Below are 14,536 nucleotides of genomic sequence, written 5' to 3'. Positions count from 1 at the left end.
AAACAATGTTTCCTTTAATTTATTTAATTTCCGCTCTTTATAACCGTTTCCTCTCCTTTTTTCAAGCACTACCCTTTTTGAATTTTCTTTCTGAAAAAGCAGTTGATTCACCCTACCTCCTTCTGCCTCCATTTCTCTCGACTTTTGGTGAAAAAAATTTACGACTTAAACGAGGTTGGAGCTTATCCAAAAGCCCCCGAAACCGTGCAGTGAACGTACATAAGCCTTTCATGTTATACCGTGTAACTTCTACGTGGAAGTGGCCCTGGTAGAAGTGGGACGTTCCCCCGGATTTTATTCCGGACTCTTTGCATAGCATTTTAAAGTGAACACTTGCAAACACGTTCCGGTGACATGTTTACCGGGTGTGCACCCGGCAGCGACACAAAGTACCGAGGGACTAATGCTATAAGGAATATTCTATTGTTGCCAAATACGATCGATCCATTCGACTCATCCGAATCGCAGTAAAACTACGGCGCGAGTAATTAAATTCGAATCATTGTTTCTTTAATTTTCTCACTGACGTGGATGGCCTGACGTTAAAAGGGGATGATCAACTTGTCTGGCCATCAATTACGTCACGAGAAGCCAGTAGTTCATCCAAACAATACCCACTCTACCTTCTCCCCATTGTAATAACCCCAGAACTAACTTTTCACTCGGTCCATATAATGCCTTTGCCTAATTACTCCTTCAAATTTGCATAGCCTTGAATATTTTCGCCCTCACTATCTCTCCAGAATTATAATTTGAGTGGAAATTCGAGACTCGGGGAAAAATGGGAATTGGGGCTGTGTATGGTGACAAGGGATGAACTAGCTAAAATAATACGATTTTGGAAATTAAGTAATTTATTGAAAAGAGCAAAAACAGTATGATCACATTACAGACCTATATGAGTTTATATTAACACTATGAGGTCATTGGTTCCTCGAGAGGTCGTCTGTGGTTTTACGACGCAAACTCCAGTTTATGTTTTTTAAATAATATAAAGAAATCTTTGTTCATGGATCTGTTTAAGAGACTAACGACTAGTCACAAACACCAAAAGAATATTCGTGACCTTAAAAAGACTGTTCGTTCTCCCTATCGAGTCATTGTTTATGTTTATCTAAACTGAGTAAAAAACACTCTGAAACCATCTACATCGATTCATTTTTCTACCAATTATTCTTTCCATAAATAATTTCACTGCATTGAAAATTAACAAATTATTGTTCAGTAATTTTCCACCTATTTCCAACTATTTACAACCGTCCGTCATTTCTTCCTTCAACATTTCGTTTTTTCAGAATTTATCCCACGCCAAGCAAAATCATTTATCCCCGTAGCTCCTCGTATCTCCCCAAACAACAAAAAAAAAAATTGAAACCCAAAAGAACCAGATAAAACCAAGACGAAACGGAAGTGAGATGAAGAGTGAAGAAAAATGAGGCGCGAGGAAAAGTTGAAAAAGAAAAACAAACCCGTGGGGGAAAAAAAGTGGTGGGCCAACGGAGAAATTGACGAAGAGAAATTAAGAGAAAAGCGAGTTATGGCCCAAAGAGAAGTATGAGGTTGAAACAAGGAGAGGAGAATCCAGAGACGACCAGCGCTGAGCGTGGCAAGAGAGTAGAGGCATCCGCGCGCTCATTTCCGTTGCGGGGGCTGACGACGGGGCTGACGAGCGCCAGCGAGGTCAGGGGAATGGTGGTGGAGATACTTTGAGAGGATAGAACTCTGGATGGGGAGTTGTGGGGGGTTGGGTGGAGGATGCTAACTCGCGAGATATTAATTCTGTGTTAGCGCTAGAAGGGTGCCGGGGCGAAAACTACGTGTCAAGAGAAGAGGGGAATTGGAAATATGGGAGAATGGTGTTATGGGGTGGTTGGTGGGGTCTCCCCCCTCCTCCAGGGAGAAGGGGGGAATGGGGAGATGGGGCGAGAGACTGTGGGTACATGATGAGAGGGTGAGAAGGAGGCGTTACAAATCAGAGATTAGCCATAGTTAACTCGACTTGCGCAGTCAAACAGTTAATCAATAAATGATTATTTACATCGTGCAGGAGGATAACCACTGTGATTTAGCCTTCACACGACATTTGGACTAATCCCCTGAATGACTCTGACAAGTGTTATTGCTTATGCGGAGATTAAAATCCATTAATCACCGCCTCATTGTACCAACTGATAACGAGCTAAATAAAAGTAAAAGATAACTGATTGATTGGACACAGCCAATCGTTATTTTTTCCCCATCTAATTACTTTGTCGAGGTATTATTTTTCACTTTGCTTACACTATTGGAATTCTTCACCGAGAAACGAATATCCGATTCCCAATTACATGTTTCCTTCGCCGGAAAGAAGGCTTTCCTCTCATGGTTACACTACACTCGATCCTCCTGGCATAGTCTAACTCAACGTTACCTCATCCCCTTGACGTTGTCTGGCACAACGAGGGAGATAGAGTAAGAAGAATCGTCCAGGGTGGTAGGAAGGAAGCATGCCAGGAAGATCGTGGTCGTGCAACTGACTGAGAAATCCCACCGACAGACACTCCCTCCCTACACCCCCCGCCATCAGTGGCGTTTTCCACACTCGTGGAAACATTCTAAAAGTGACCAACAGTATTTTCCAAGCCCTTCGTCCATCCGCCGACAAAGAGGACTCGTAAATAGTCAAATTTGGCGTCCAGAGAGGGGTTTGGCGGAGGGGGGGGGGAGGGGGCGATTGATGGTTGGGCCAACGTTGGGGCTGCGGCAGCAAACTGTGCAACGGCGTTGACGGGTTGAACTGTACATTGGGATGGGCGGTGGGGGGTTGGGGAGGGTTGAGGGGGTGGTGGTAGAACTGTGAGGTGTAGAGGTAAAGATTATATAGCTATAGCTGAATGACTGGCGGCGGAAGCGTCGTCATGGCGACACATCGATCAGCCGCGGTGCGCCGCCACGCACGAGTCTACCCCGAAGAGTTCCACACAACTGAATACCGAAACATGACTATCTACCCCCCCCCCCCCACCCTTTTCAAAGCACAACAAGCGAAATCCACTCGACATAGAGAGACTCACCTTCAATGCTGAGTGGTTCAACAAAAACATAAGTTACTTGTTTATGAAATGGTGAGGTGAACTACACGAGTTCATTTCTAAATCCAGGAATTTATGAAACTAATCGAATTTGTCGGGGAAATGGAGAAGAGTAAAGTGAATCATCCCCCGATTTCGCATTTATCAAGATTAATAGGGAATATTGTCGGTATTTTTATGATCTTCCTCTTTTCAGTTGCGTAAATTTTCGTCTCTCGGTATTTCCACATTTCACAGGAATTTCATCCCTCTCCCACTTGAGAGACAGATGGCGCAGTGGTGGTGGTGGTGGTTTTTTTGTTTTTTTTCTCTCTTCTACCGTCTCCCTCCCCCCCCCCCCGATAGTACCCTCACCCTACTGCCACTACCCACTCCACGATAATGATGGCAATCAGCCCCTCAGAAAGGATTTCAGGAAATTCTCTCGCCTTTTTGTCGGCAGCAGCGGACGCCACAAACACCGGTCCCTTCTCACCCCCGCTCCTACGAGCCTTCCTTTCTGTCTTGGCTATGGAGTATACCTATGTAGGGATGGGGGATGGAGCTTTTCAATGACTAGCCCTCTCCTTCTTTTTGCCTTTTTTGCCTCCTCTTTCAGGCGCATTCTTTTGGTTTCTCAGACTCTTCAAAGACTGTGGAATACCCAATGGTCTCGAGATAGCGGTTTGGCGCATGTGGTGGAGGAGTCGGTGGAGTACCCGGGGAAAGGTAGTTATGACCACTCTAACTTCAGTTGCCTCGTTTCAGGAGAGTATTTAGCAAATGCCGGAATTTCGGTCTAATAAATATTATTGCGAAGCTTGAAAACTAATTATTGGATAATAATTGCAGCAGCGGTTTACGAGGTCTTCGTCACCCATTGAAAAATAAATATTTTATTAATGGTGTGGTGTACATGAAGTGCATAGGAAAATTTATCACTTCAAGAACTCAGGAACGATTACGGAGAGTTGGAATATTTGAGTACAGTTCATTCATTGTCCTACGAAAATCACTCGACACCTCTTTTACTTTCTGGGAAACAGCTCTACTAAGGGACTAATTTACGATCGGTTGTACTCCGCTTTCGAGACGGTTTAATCCTAAACATGTGCTGAAATTTCAACAACGGACTGTGTTCCTTTGAGTCATAAAACTGTTTTTTTTTTCTCTGAGAGGGTTTTCCTTTGATATAGTTTTTAGTCTCTGGACAACTGTCCTCTAGCTGAGACGTGCCTTCCTCGTGCTAATGAAGAATATTCTATAAAGTATTTTCACTGTGTCTCTTAAATCATTTGTTCACTTACACTCATATTCCAATACGGAGTCATCAAGTTTGGATTAATATTAAGCTTAATCACCGAATATCTACGCAAATCCGTGATTATTAACTCGTCTGTATCTCCACCGAAATTGGATCCTCACAACGTCGTGTCTCTTACAACGTCCGACCGACAATTAATTTCCTGCACTTTGAGTTCCATTCTCCTCAAACATAATTCCGTACGTAATCCAGCGAAATCCCTTCTGAATGCTGATACAATTGTCCCCTTTGCCGTGTGACGTGTGTTACCCCAACATACATGATAACAAATACCATAGAATTCACCAATATGAACTGTTGCTTCACGTCTGATCGAATAACATTGACAATTGTCCAAAAATACAAATTCTCATCCCCATTCCCAAGAGTCTCATATCATGCTGGCACTATTACTCACTCTTATACATGTGTACACTCACTCCCCCTCTCGAAGTCACTTCTTCATTGACGCAACATTGGGCACACACGCGATAACGCACGATTAACCGGGTAATGACTTTCCCCTGGGGCGTCTACGACCAATTCCACCTTCACATGTGACTCCCTTACTTCGACAATCATCGATTATAACTGGAGGAGCGTGCCGCATATGTAAAAAAATCTTTTTGTTGGCCCAATAAAGAGAATGACAGCTATGGAGGCCTTTTTTTCGACGAGTCACCGGAGATTTAGAAATTAATCGACGGGTTAACGGTAACTAGAGATGTGCGTTCATCTCTCGCCAATTTATCATGTCAATATTAATGAAATGGGTGCTCACTTGCATATGGAGAGTAATTATTCAGATGACAGTTGAAGATTTTTTCTGTTTCGTTGAAAATACTGAGCTTTATTCCATTTGTAGAAATATAGTTTCAAATCTTGGGATTTTTAGTTTGCACATTCACTAGTCATAACTTCTCTCAATTTAATGTCAGAAAATCATTGTCAACAACTTTATATAGTATGTTATACATATAATGTGTTATATATAACATATAATATAATATATATAATAATTGTTGTATAATTTGTTTTTTATGAAAATTTAGTCACAGAACGCAGCTGTAAACCACATGATCATCATAAATTCCAATCGAAGATGGTTCTGTCCCTTTTCTTTTTTTACTTCGTTCCCTTTTTTGTTGTCAATAGGATCTGCAATAAAAGGCTTACCCCCTCTATCATGACTATGTACGTAAAAATTTAACATGTAAATAATTAGTTACTTAGGATAATTCGAAGAGCCAACATCTAGTGAGTTCAGTATAACAAACCAGTTTTATCCGGAGCAAGTTTAGTTTAAAAATAATCTTCTAAGGTTTCAATGTTTATGTTATTGATGATAAACAAAGTGTTTAAGTGAAGTATGATTAATTTATTTATATTCTTCAATTTAAACCTGTTGTCAACCTCGTCGCTTCCGGGTTACTCGCCCTTAGTGATAAATATTGTCGAAAACATTGATGTACCACAGTATATACTTGACTCTTAGAAACCTCAGAGAAGGGTCAACTATGAAATTAGATTAAATTTGATTATCGTATCAATTAAATGATAGTACAATGGACAATGATACTTAGATTTTATTTTTTGTGCTTTCATCCCTAAACGAGTTATGATAAAAATTTCCAGTGTCAGCACTGGACAAACCAGAAGGAACACCCCCTGGAAAAATAAATTCTTCTCACCAGAGAATGGCCTTCGTGAAATTTTCTTCTCCCTGCATTGATTAACTGCGCCTGTGATATCGGGGAAACGATAAGAACCGAAGTCGCCATCTACTCTCCGATTGCCCAAGTACCCAAGTACCGAAGGGGCTGCAACCCCCTTTTACTCTCGGGGCTTATTGATCCTTCGCGTTCTGCAGTCGGGAAAATTCTGAAATCCTTCCTAACCGATGAATGCTAAACTCCCCATCGGAATTCATCGGCGAATGGGAGAAGCGAGATAACTTCACCCATCTCTGCAGCCAGTTTTTGCGAAATATCTCTGAATCTATGACCAATAGCGAAAAAGTTACCCTGACATTTGTTGTAGATCTCAATTCACCGGACAAAAAAGGTCAAATAAACATTTTTCCATCTTTTCTAGATTTCGAAATATTTATTAATAACTGGTCGATGGTCAAAAAAGACAAATTTATTGTCGAACATTAATTTTATGTGAATTTTAACGGAATGACGATTCACTATTTTAAATAAATTTTATCGGATCGATCGCTGGGGCTTTTCGAGTGATGTTAAGTTGACTTATTTTCACACTTTCTTTCTTCTTTGTATTTTAAATTTTGCCGAGTCACTGAGTTGAGAGGGTGAAGTTGAGAAATGTAAACCCGCTGACGGTGATATTCCTCAAATGTGATGTTTGTTCCACGAATATACGTTTTTGTAGATGTCCAAGGGCGAAAGGAGATAAGACCTGATATCGTCAGACGGCGTTTTATTCTTTTGGCTTGTGAAACGCGTAATAATTGAACGGGAGGGTGCGTACCGAATCGGCCGTCGACAAGGGACAAGGGAATTGAGAGAAAACCATACAGAAAGGGAGGGAGCAGGAGAGATGAAGAGTTCGGGGGATGAGGAGCACGCGCCGGAACCGGAACCGAGAGTCGTGTGTCCCTGCCGTTCCCGGCCGGAACTATCATGATTAGTCACGGGGCTTGCAATGAGCTGCGCTCGAGTCTCCTCTGAGTGCTCAACTTAAAGCTGAAACTATTGTTACTTCATGGTCTGTGTAATGTTGGGGGGCTCTGTATCGATGGTAGAGAGATAAAGGTACCGAAGGACAAGCTGCGAAGTTCAAAATTTTTAGGGTGTTTTTTCAGAGCATTCCGGGTCGTAATTGAGATTTTCGAGGCATTGAAAAGTGTCGAGATAAAGTGGAAAATCATCTTCTAGACCCCAGACCCCTGCAGGGAAAGAAAAATTCTTGAAAAATTACCTGGCTCTTCCGTAATCTGCCAGTCAGAACAATATTCGGTCAAAATTACGGAACAGTTACGCCCTACACGCCCTTTTATGGAACAGTAACTGTTCCGTAAAAGTTTACTGATATCAGTGAACTTTTAGGAAAAGTCCAGAACGTTCAGTGACAAAATGCGTAATTGTTCCGTAATTTTGATTGAATATTGTTTTAAATGGTAAATTACGGAACAGGCGCGTAATTTGTCAAGAATTTTTCTCCCCGTGTGTATCGACAGAACTTTCAAATGAAAATTAGACTTCGATTGGGCGAAAATTCGTGTTATCGCAAAAATTAGTCTCCAAAGTCCAATTTTTCCGACAAAATTTGACCTAAAAATTGATTAAGTGTCATTTCATCCCACGTTTCGCCCTCTGGAGGACAAATTTTTTTTCAAAAGTTCATTCCATATGTCCTCTCTTCTTCCACTTTCTTAAACACCCCCTGTAATATATTTATCACGATTAAATAATAATTTGAACGCTCGAAATAATATTTTAATGAAAAAACGGAATAACTTGCGGAGAAATTTGCTTGACACGATAAAAAAAAAATTAATTTTATACCCCGATGTTATAACCCACGGTTCACATTTCCATTGAATTACCTTCCGCCATTTCATCCCTTCCATTCCAGACCGTATATTTTCCTTGAATATTTTTAATACCTCAATCCTGCGGAGAAAGTTGAATGCAAAAAGGCAATTCAAGAATAATGAGAATAGGAACGAAATATCTGAGAATATCTATCTACGTCTCTCGGTTTTCAAGCGTGAGCAATGGGCAGGGGGGTTCCGGTGCGTTTACCACCATCCTCAGGGTTGCTGGTACATAAACGGAAGTGAGGGGGCGCGCGAGAAGGTTCGACGGGCCACGAGAAAAGAAAGAAAAGAGTGAAAGCTCGCCACCCCAGGGTCTAACTCCATAACGGCTGTACCGACACGCGCGTCCCCATGACCACCCCTGTGATCCGGGGTTAACCGATACCGGCAATTATCAACGCATCATGCTCACCAGGATCCTTCACTCTAATTACAACATGAATATTTTTCATTTTTACTTTCCTCGCGTGTGAATTATAACATCAAATGGAGAGATTTTAATGTTCGCAAATTAAATGACAGATTTTTGGGTTCGAACTGATGGGTCTAAAAGTGAAAAATTTTATCTGAAATCAGGTACTTTTTATTTTGTGCTCTTCGTGGCTCTTGATACGTAACAGGCTATTACGCTCCGCCGAAGATCAATTACGAAACTTAGACATTGTGTTCGTAAGAGATGGGTACGCACAAACTGGGGCCACAGTTGAGTGCGTGTGTTCCACATTAGTGAATGGAGGTAAGTCTTAATTGCGCAATCCAGTGAAATTATTTTCAATTGAACTTCTGGAGAATTAATCTGTTCTCTGTTAAATATGAATAAATGAACAGAGGAAACGATTGTATATTGGTGATACATTTTTACAAAACGATCGGATAATTTTTATGAAAAAGTTCCTCATTCTGATCCCTTAATTCAATTTCTTTCTAAAAACTAGAAAAATATGAGTAAACGGGAAGAATGAAATTTTTAATGATGATTTTATAGCTCGGGGAAAATATGTGTGAAGTGAATGTACTCTAGTTTTCTCGTCACCAGTGAGAATCCCGGGTAGCAAACAAAAGGTACTGAAACCGAAATTTTGAGAAGACGAATACACGTAGGATAAAATTCTTTAGAAATTTCATGGCTGTTCCGTAATCTGCCGGTCAAAATAATTTTCAGAAGAAATTATGGAACAGTTTTGCATTTTTTCACTGAACGTTCCATATTTTTTCCTGAAAGTTCGCTGAAAAAATGCGAAAAACCGCCCCCAAAGAAATTTTTGATAAAAATTAGAGCTCTAGAGAGCGAAACGTGGGATAAAATAACAATCAATCACTTTTTAGGTCAAGTTTTCTTGGGAAAATTAGATTTGAGAAGATAATTTTCGTTATAAAACTGACTTTCATCCCTTGTTTGATCCCCTGAAGATCAAATTCTCACCTAAAATTTATCTTCTCGTGTTCCGTAATTTCTACCGAATATTGTTTTGACTGGGAGTTTACGGAACAGTCACGTAGTTTTTAAACACCTTTTCTCTCCGTATAAGAAAAAATAAAAATGTTAATTCGACCTTGAAGATAATAAAAAGTGCCAAGTGCTGGGATTTCGTTGAGAGTTTTAAAATTGACGCGATCAACGTGGATTTTAAGGCGCAGAAACATCGGTAAAAAGAGGAGAAGATAGCGAGATGTTGAACTGGGGGATGAAACACGGAGGGCGAGAGGGAGAGACGCTGCTAGCTGGGGAACATCCGGGATCCCAGAGGGTAGTTCCGTGGGGCGGGCTCGGTCGTCATGGATACGCGGCTGGCTAACCCCCGTAACCACTCCCCCCATTTCGCTCTTCTCCTCGTATCATCCCTCTGGGCACAGCGGCCGCCATCATCGCACCACCATCTTGCCATAATCGTGCGGAGGCTGCACCAAATTCACCGATATCTATATGACAAGCGAGCGTATTACGCTTATCCGATCATTGTTATGGCAACTGGAGATAGATGTAGATAATGGTACATGTAACATGGCGAATATTATATTTAATACGACGCAGAACACTGCGATATCGGGGGCTTTCGGGGACAACTATCTCGGTGGTGATTAACTCGTCATTGGTGAAGTGACTTTAAATGTTGAAACAGAAATTTAATTAATTATCAGGCTAAGAATATTTATGATATTTTAAATAGTGAGTCGTATTCACAAATGACAACTTGAAGAACTTTGAAAAAATCGTATCGCTTTTGTATTATACAATTTTTTTGGAAAACTTTTTTTGGGAAACAGAGTCGGTAAATCAAATGGGTAAAATCTGGGGGAAAAATTTCATCAGTTCTCTAAAATCTATAAACGTTTGTTTGAGCTTGAAAAACGTTTAGGGTAATCAAATTAATTGAAGTAATGTAAATGTTAAATCAAAATATTTTTTCAATATAATTTCAGAAAAAAAATGTTCCTGTGCCTAATTTTTCATTAAAAATTTACCATCTCCCGTTGTGAAAATATATTTAGGCAACAGCCCCTTCCCCTTCCTGAAGACGCCTCACTATGAGTGAGGAAATAGTTTCCAAAAATTTTCACATTTTTCTCGACCGAGACAATCTCTCCAATAATTATCAAATTGTGAAACGATTCGTTCATTAATACCCCTTGAAGTTCTAATTAATTTCAATCCTCAATTTAAACTGAAAATTCTTATCTCTCAATTATTCGTTTCCTAACATTTTTTCACGAATTGTATTTTCAATTCTCACCAAATCTATTTCTAATAGATTAGAAATGTGTTCTCGAAAAGAGTCAGACAATTCTACACATTTAATTAGAATTCCCCTCTCTCGATTTCAACCGTAAAAAATAAAAAATAAACTAAAAAACAAACTCTATAAACTAAAGGGGCACACAGTGAGTATTCTTTATATTCCAGAAAAATCCTCCGAGACAAAGTTTTCCTAGACATCTATAAATTATATGCCGAGAGTATGGCGGTATAGATAGACAGGATATTGGCGCGGGTTAAGGTTGCCGCTTGGTCGGGAAAGCTGCGCTCCTCGCTCTGGTTCAGCTGCTGGCATCCATTGGCAGCGGTGTTGCCCAGATAACATGATTTACACTGTCGGGGTAATTAATGTCCTCTTTCTCCTGCCCCTCCCGACCACGCCAGCCCTCAAACCCATCCCATCTACTCTGTACACAGCACAGAGAATGTTTAATGGGCCAGAGGTGGAGGAGGAAAAAAGAGGAGAAAAACAATCGGAAATCGACGACCACCTGCCGCCAAGTACGATGGTCCCGGTTTTGTGTATGCAACGGTATCGAAATGCCAAATCGACCGAATGGATTGACAAATTATTCACTACCATTTTTTACTCTATCAGTATTTCCTATCCATCTTCAGGTTTTTCATTGAGATTCGCACTTTTTCCTCTTCACTTTGTTCAATAACAATTCCCTCGTGAAGTGGTAAAAGAAAATAACTAGAACTGGTGTTATTTTTCGGTGTTTTTTTAATACCTGAAGTACTTCATAGGAAATGAGTCAATGACTGCGGTCATTTACTTGGAAATTGATCTTGATTTTTTTACTTGACTCACGAAGAGAAAAATTCTTGAAAAATTACGTGTCTGTTTCATAATCTGTCAATGAAAATAATATTCAGTCAAAATTGCGAAATAGTTACGCACTTTTTCCTAAAAGTTCACTACAAAAGTGCGTAACTTCTCCGTAATTTTTACCAAATATTATATTATTCTGGGGGATTACGGAATAGGCAGGTAATTTTTCAAGAATTATTCTCTCGGTGTCATTCTGATGTTCAGCACATGCTCAGAAGAATTCAAATTTATTTACCATTTTTCCCTGAACATCATTTCACTTCAATATCCTTCTTCTTGCATAACTTTTATTGCAAATTTTCCTGAGCAACGAAAGGTTTTTTCCTAACATAAGACATTCGCCTCCTAAAAATTCTCAAGTCCCCAGATTTGTTGATTTAACCGACTACATTTCTCTAAAAGCACATTATGTTCCTCACCACTCGGAGAATCCTTTACGACTGTTACTCATGTGAAAAAACATACTAAATCATTGAAAATGGTTCGAATGAAAAATGCTGTCCTCACTCACCAGTTATAGAAGCTGTAGAACTCGGTGAAATATTGGATGGATTGGCACGTGGAGGCGGTGAGAAAGCCCCAGCCAGATAATTACCCCGATCAGCGAGTGCCTGTTTAGCTTTTTCAACGCTCTGTTTAAGCTGCTGAAATGTGCTACCGCACGCAAGGCCCCGATAGGGCCAGTTCTCCTGCTTAACACCCGCAGCAGATATGGAAACACCGGAGGCTGTTGCTGCTCCAGTCGTACCTGTCGCTCCCTTCAAATCGAGCGCCCCCGAGTACGAACAGCTAGTGCTGTCGTACATCACCAAAGTGCCCCTGCAATTATCACAAGCAAACCATAACTCCACCATCTTATCCTGAAACTCGGGAATAATCAATTCATCATAAGTATTCACTCCACACACCGTCGCTCGTCAAAAGAACCAGCATGATCCCACGCAACCTAAAATCAGCCCTTCACTGACGCACATCACGATAATCCACCGACTAACGACAATCAGAGATCACAAAATCCGATTACCATTCACTAATCAACAATCCTCACTACGAATATTTCTCCGAGTCCCCAGGACCTTCTGCCTCATCACTGCACAGCTCAAAATTCCAGAAATATCTTTCAACAATATTTTTACCCCTCAATTACTGGTACCATGTTAATTATCATATCAACATTGTATCGAACGTTTATCCATCTGAAACCACAAACTCCTACCGCACTGTTGACTGAACCACTGTGAAGAAGAAGGTAGAGTCAGGCAGGTTGTCTCGCGCAACTGCGACCGCCGCGGCCAGCAAATTGTCTGCTTCCGGGCCTCATTACATCACTCTGTTACTCTGTTAACAGTAACGCTCGCCGGAAACCCCTCTGCTACTCGCCTACCTCGTCTAAGCTCATGCTCGTGGAGGAGTGTCACGTGTATATGTGTATATTGTACATGATGTTACACGAGGTAACCACGCACCCACATATGTAAACAGTAACGATGAGTCCGTCTACAGAGAGGACCAACACGTACGCAAACGTTATTATTGTGAGTGGCATGAAAAGCCAAAAGTTTTATTTCCCTCTTCTTCTCCTTCTCCCCTCCCCCCATTCAAATGTTAATTGGCATTTTTTTCTTTCGTATTTATTCGCAACGCCACTCAGTGATACACAACATGCAGTGCACACGCGAGGGTAACTTGGGCCCAGGTGAGAGTGCCGTCGCGAGTTCGGATTTTTTTTTTACTCTTCCGAGGTGAATTACCCACGCACTTCGGCAACGGTACTTGACCCAGGGAGATGTATAGTCGTCGTTTAATGCATGAGAAACGTTAGCCGAGCATCCCTCCGTCTGGCTGACCGTCGACTTTGACCCTTACGCGCTCCATAAAATACGAATGCTGGGGACAAATGGAATATCAATGGTCAGGAGATCTGTTTTTTTTTTGTAAGACCCTATGGACATGAAACACCGGATGTCAGGGCGATTTCACTGACGCTGGCATCGATTTCGCTTTTTTCGGTGCTTGGAGATATCGGCACTTCAATCCCCAGTTTATTTCTTCTCTCTCAGAATTTTTTCATTTTTTTTGGTAAATTTTTTTGTCAAGTACGAGGACAAATGTGTCCGTAAGTAACGAGTGCCAACTTACCCTCTCACTTTGTGTGATCCAGACTGCCTTCAAGCACTGAATAATCCACCTCAAAACATTGTTACTCTCGATTCATGGAGAACACTTGGAAAAAAAAAGGAAAAATGAAAACAAGAAAAATAGAAGAGATTTTGTATTGTATCAAATTTCCACGATAATTTTGATTTTAATGTTTTTATCTTATCGAACTCTTCCCACTTCACTTGATATTCTGATTCGTCACGATTAAAATCACTGGGAATTTCTACTCGTTTGTAAAAAAATCATGATTCGAGGCGTCTTGTGTCGAGTGATTTCCGATGGCGCTTAAAGGTAAGTAGTTTGGTTGGATGTGACGTGTAATGGCGAGAGGCCTCGATGGTAAAATCCCCAGGGTGAGATGATGATGTTAGCGCGTGGACCGGCCCCAACACGACGGACGCACATTTGGCAGCGTCGTTATCAGTCGCGGTCCGACGATTGGCTGTATCGGAGCCTGCGCCCCTCGGACGCGCCACTCTCTGTCTCCCTCTTTTCACCCTCAGTGAGTTACTCTCGGTTGCACTCGTTACTCCTCTCCGCGCATTCTCCTGTCTGCTCATCTTCTTATATACATGGAGAATGGATGTGTGGGGTAGAGGGGATCATCTAATGGGGTACATTTGCATTATGATGCGGTAATGTTGAGCTGAAGTTTCAATAGAATCCAACAAAAAACCGAAATTCGTGAAATTTTGAAAATTTCAAAGACGAGTTAGGATATTCGAAATATTGCCCAATTTTGCACCATAAAATTCAACAATAACAATTACCCTAACAGGAGATGAGGAATGGCCGACAGTCGGCCGACTGTCGGCCAGCATTGGCCCACCAAATTCCCCCGATTTACTGGTTTTTTCATAAATATCCC

General features: G+C 41.1%; 1 protein-coding gene across 2 annotated transcripts in view; it reads right to left on the bottom strand.

The window, feature by feature from the left end:
- LOC135167759 (transcriptional regulator ERG homolog) overlaps nucleotides 1-14,029 on the bottom strand; it is a 32,430-nt gene extending 18,401 nt beyond the window's left edge. Inside the window, exons 1-2 of one of the 2 annotated variants that reach the window (XM_064131281.1) lie at nucleotides 13,648-14,029; nucleotides 12,020-12,327 (exon numbers count right to left, since the gene is read on the bottom strand). In XM_064131281.1, coding sequence (XP_063987351.1) covers nucleotides 12,020-12,314 — 295 coding nt within the window. In that variant the 5' untranslated portion in view covers nucleotides 12,315-12,327; nucleotides 13,648-14,029. Of the gene's footprint in view, nucleotides 1-12,019; nucleotides 12,328-12,416; nucleotides 12,775-13,647 lie in introns of those variants that run through there. The other variant, XM_064131280.1, reaches the window with a different exon arrangement.
- Nucleotides 14,030-14,536: the final 507 nt, after the last annotated feature.

The sequence above is a fragment of the Diachasmimorpha longicaudata genome, chromosome 11, assembly GCF_034640455.1.
Source record: "Diachasmimorpha longicaudata isolate KC_UGA_2023 chromosome 11, iyDiaLong2, whole genome shotgun sequence".
Classification (NCBI taxonomy): Eukaryota; Metazoa; Arthropoda; class Insecta; order Hymenoptera; family Braconidae; genus Diachasmimorpha; species Diachasmimorpha longicaudata.
Note: the sequence above shows the minus strand (reverse complement) of the source record. Positions and strands in the feature narration are given on the sequence as shown.